At 56.1% G+C, this 4,621-nt stretch overlaps 1 protein-coding gene across 1 annotated transcript in view; it reads right to left on the bottom strand.

Moving 5' to 3' along the window:
• Window positions 1-4,621, bottom strand: part of LOC104622370 (kin of IRRE-like protein 3) — a gene marked incomplete at its 3' end in the record, with an annotated part of 53,693 nt that overhangs the window by 8,630 nt on the left and 40,442 nt on the right. The window contains exons 9-10 of the mRNA XM_010289126.1: window positions 792-892; window positions 476-674 (exon numbers count right to left, since the gene is read on the bottom strand). Of these exons, the coding sequence (XP_010287428.1) occupies window positions 476-674; window positions 792-892 (300 nt within the window). The remainder of the gene's footprint in view (window positions 1-475; window positions 675-791; window positions 893-4,621) is intronic.

Genomic DNA, 4,621 nt, shown 5'->3' with positions numbered 1-4,621 from the left:
GGCTGGGGTGGAGGGTTGCCACCGGCCCAAACGCCTTCCTCCCGCTCACTCCCATCTCCGCGGAGCAGTGGGGTCTGGTAGGAGCAGCCGTTCCTGTTCCTCCAAGGCTGTAAATGATCCTCCAGCCTGTGGCAGTTGGCATCGCCTTGTGCTGTGGGGCGGGGAGCGAGGGGGGCAGGATCGGCCCCGTTTTTTCAGCAGGACAGGCAAAATGGGGCAATACTGTATCAAGCAAAGACTTTGCAGGGCTTGTCCCACCTCCTGACCCTCTGACAGGACCAGGTACCCTAAGGATGCAATCCTACAGCTAGCACATCCGGAGGATTTTCACCATCCTTCCTAGTTTCCTCTTGGACATCCCAAGAGCTTTTCTGAGCATCTCTTGCCTCTCACAGCATCTCCCCACTCTTACAGCCCGGCCAGGTGCTAATTCCCGCTGCCCGACAGCCCCCGCCGGCTCCTCAGCGATGCCCACCTTGCTCTTTGAGCCGGATGATCTCCGTGTCGGAGCCGAAGCTGTTCCAGGCGGTGCAGTTGTAAATGGTTTGGAAATCGGCCCGGACGATGTTGCTGATGGTCAGCGTGGAGATAACGCCCTCGTCCGTGCTGACCGTCTCCACCGTGTAGCGCCCGGAGGTCCCAGACTCCAGGACATTCTCCTTCCAGGACCAAGCCTGCCAAGCAAGAGAGGTGGGTCAGCCTGGGACAGGTCTGCCCTTCGCCGGGCACCCTAAGGTGTGCAAGACACCCACCATGCCCTGTGAGGTGCGGTCCCATGGGGTGCTACTCACAATTCGGTCCGGCGGCGGGGTGCTGCGGATGAAGCACTTGATCTGCCCTTTCTGGCCGTGCAGGGCGTGCTGCGTCTGGGTGCTGGAGATGATGGGTGGCCCTGCAAGAGAGAGGAGAGGGCTGCTGGCATCTCGCACGGGTGGCTGCAATACAAGGTACTGGTGGCAATGTGTTAGCAGAGCCACGGAGGGACATCGGAGACCCCCTTTGAGGGGGAGGGATGGAGCAGCAGGACATGTCCCATGCAGGACACAGAGTGGGGGCTTTGCTTTAAGGCTCTGCTGGCTTTCTGCAAAGCCCCCACAAAGCGCCGGGGTCTCCCCACATCCCTGGCGCTGGACGGCGATTAAATCGCCCTGCGGAGACCTCCTCTGGGGTCTCTGAGGAGGGCTGTTTGCTCCAGAAGCAAAGCCAGAGCCCAGCCCACCCGGTGTTCCTCTGCTGCGCTCTCCCGGATTTGTTAAGCGACCGTTACACTAATTGCTCCCCACGGGCCCGAGGCAGCGGTCGGAGGGCAGGAGGAGGCACGGACAGGCAGGTGGTGCCTGCGAGCCAGGCTGCGTGCTGCGGGGGAGCCACCATCAGCGCCTTGCACTCAGCCTGCTGGATGCGGCGGGGAAATTTCTGGTGGAAAAACCTTGGGATCCCATCAGCTGGGCTCTCCTGTGCCGTTCCGATGCCGAAGGAATCCAGCCTGGCGGCTGGGAAAGGCTCTCGCTGAGCGATGCGAGGCCAAACACACCAGCTGAGCCGGCTTGCCAACGGAAACGTCCTTGTCCTGCCTTGGTGGGCATCCTGAGGACACGGTTGGGAGAAAAGGGGTTGGAGAGAAGAGCATGGCTTGGTGGGATCAGCGTGTCCCCAAGCGGGGGGGGAACCTCCCCCAAGGGAGCAGCACAAGAGCTGGGATCCTAATTGCTGTTTATTAGCCTCCTTAATTAAAGCAGATCTGCATTTCTACGAGTGGCTTGCTGCTGGCAGAAAAGCAAACAGCAACGGGGATGCAGGCAGGCAGCGCAGGGCAGGGCGAGGGAGGAGGCAGGGGCTGGCAGATCTCCCTCTGCCCCAGCTCGGCTATTTTGGACGTTTGCTCTGGGTCGTCACTCCAGCTTTTGAGTCTGTCACTGGGTTTGTCAGAAAATACAGCCTGCTCCTCACGCCCACCCACGCCGATGTGTTCGGAGCGACGTGCCAACGCGCCGCAACAGGAGTTGTTGCAAGAGGCCCATACATTGCCGGGGAGAACCTCAGTGGGGTCTTGAGTCCAGGTCTCCGGGATGGTCGGAGTGGGAGAGCTTGCTGTGCTTGTCCTCTCTCCCATCAATCCGTCCTTTGTGGATTTGAGAAACTCTTCCCAAATATTTTTTTCCCTTGCAGCTTGAACAGGGGATTTGGGGTAAAATGGAAAGAAACAGATTCGCCTGGGTATTCATGACCGATTCTCATCCAAATCGGCCACTTATAAATTTGCAGAAGGCACAGAAATGTCTCAAAATGCTAAATTCTTCACTCTGGTGCTTTCGTTTGGCCATTTCAATCACCACTTGAAATTATCCCAGAAACACCTTTCTGCACCAAACCTTCACGCTCCCCAAATACTTCCCACCGAGATACAGCCCTACCCTTCCTTCCCCATGATGGTGCAAGGTGAGATGCACAGAGAACCAGCTCTTCACCCACCAGCAACTTGGTTCTGGCAGCTCAGGAAATTACTGCTGGAAGTGAGCCACCGTCAAAATCGGTAATAGCAGGAGCTGTGCGTGAAGGAGGAGGTCAGGACTTGTTTTGATGTAATGGTCATAGCTGTATGTTACTGGCAACTTTTGTCCCCCTTTAGATCAGAAAAAGAAAAAAATAAAAGACATTTTGTTGTGGTTTTCTGCCCAAATGCTCTCCTTCAGGATGTTCTAGGCACGCTCCCAAGGTGTGCATTCGCATTTATCCAGCTCTGAAAGCCCGTCTCTCAGAAGGGCTGGCTGGGGTCTCAGGAGCGTTCGGTTGATTCCTTGCTTTGCCTCCCTTCGGGAGGATGCAAATGGCATCTTGCCGTTGTGGAATAGCTCTTTCCAAGCGTGCCCAAGGCGGTAACATCAGCTAGCCTTGGCCTTCGCTCCCTGTGCCCGCTGCAAGAGCAGAACCGTGCCGACAACCAAGTGTGATGAGCCAAGTGTGATGGCCCTAAGCTTCTGCTGGGGCTTTCTCCTCCTGGATGGGACACGCGATGGGCACCCATTTGCCCCCACCATCTCCCAAGGGTGGCACAAGGCATGCAGGATGGGTTTCTTGGCTAACTAAACATGTGCTAGGTGATCCTCCTGCTCACCTGCCCTGATTGCTGATGAACCCAGAGCCAACAGAGGCGATGGGATCTGTAGGCAAGGCCTAAATAATAATAATAATAATAATAATAATAAAAAAAAGCCATTTTCTTTCTATTTCAATGGTTGTATGTTACTTATAAATTCTGGAAGCTCTCCAAGACTGGGTGACGCTAGAGAAAAATGGCTTAATAATCATTAAAAGGATCATCTTCCCCAAGGAGAGTGGATTTTAAATGGCACAAACGCCAACGGCTTTGGGTTTTATTATTGCTTGAGGAGTTCAGAGTCGGAGGCTTATCATCATGATAATAGCCTATGACTAAAGACCATTTGTGAGATGAACATGCCCAGAAATAATAGCATGAAGTTGCAGCCTCTTCACATTTGGGGCCGGTGTTTGATTCTCCACCAGGCTCTGGCTCCTTATGAAAGCTGCCAATCTCCGGCTTGGCATTCAGCGCTACGCGTGAGACAGCCCACAGGCAGGAAAAAGGCTTTAGACAATGTTGCTATGGATATAAATGATGGAGCTATTGGTTGCGGTTATTTTTAGCACGCCGGTGCCAATTTATTTGCGCGGTCCTGGTGGCTAGCACAAAAGAGAAGGCAGCTTGCCGACTCGGGAGCCTCGAAGGAATGAAAGGACGGCCTCAACTTCTCCAGCCTGCTTGAGTCCATCCGAACCTTTCCTCCTGAGCCCTCGCAGTGTTGGAAATGGTTTGGCGGGGAAGTTTGGTTTAACGCCTTGCTTCCTGCAGAAGCCCTGGGCTGGCGCGTGCTGCCCGGTATTGCAAGGGACCATCCCCAGCTCCCCATCCACCAGCATGGTGGAGACACGCTCGGTGAAGCCCTCAATGGGCTGCTGCAGGCATAAGCTGAGGGGACACCGTGATGTTCTTGACCAAGCAGTGCAGCAGGTCAGCCCCTCCTGTGCTCCCAGCTCTCTGGTGGCCTTGGCTTGCTTGTTGGGGTGAATCCACGGCAAATTAAATCCTGAATCAGCCACCCGGGGCTGTCCGGCCCTTCTAACAAGCCTCTCCTTGCAGAGCAAGACGGGCAGGGCTGGTGGTCCCTGCTCAGCAGCCCCTGCCAAGCCTGGACGATGCGTCAACAGACCATCCTGCAGGCAACCCTGCTGTGGAGGTGATCTTGGGGTGCTTCTCCTACCGGGGTGGGGGCTTCAGCCAGGCTTTTGTGTGCAGTCAGGAGCATCGAGAGGCTTTGGCTCGTGCAGGGGCTGTAAATCCAACTGCTGCTGATTTATGATGGCACCAACAGCTCCTCGCTTCCTTCTTGCCTCTGCTGCTCCGGCCCTGCCAAATGCTGCTCATTTGCATAATCCTCCTTCCCATTAACGAGACTCTGAATCGTATCTGCTTCCTTTCAGGCCGGTGGCCTCACGCTCCGGCTCGGGGATGAGCTGCCAGGCCCCCTCTGCAGCTGCAGACCTGGCCGGCGAGGCTCGCCGCGGGGCGGGCCGGAGGCCCCTCCCGCCGCCGCAAGCCGCC

The sequence above is a fragment of the Phaethon lepturus genome, unplaced genomic scaffold (assembly GCF_000687285.1).
Source record: "Phaethon lepturus isolate BGI_N335 unplaced genomic scaffold, ASM68728v1 scaffold21086, whole genome shotgun sequence".
Taxonomy (NCBI): domain Eukaryota; kingdom Metazoa; phylum Chordata; class Aves; order Phaethontiformes; family Phaethontidae; genus Phaethon; species Phaethon lepturus.
This window is presented reverse-complemented; position numbering and strand designations above follow the sequence as displayed.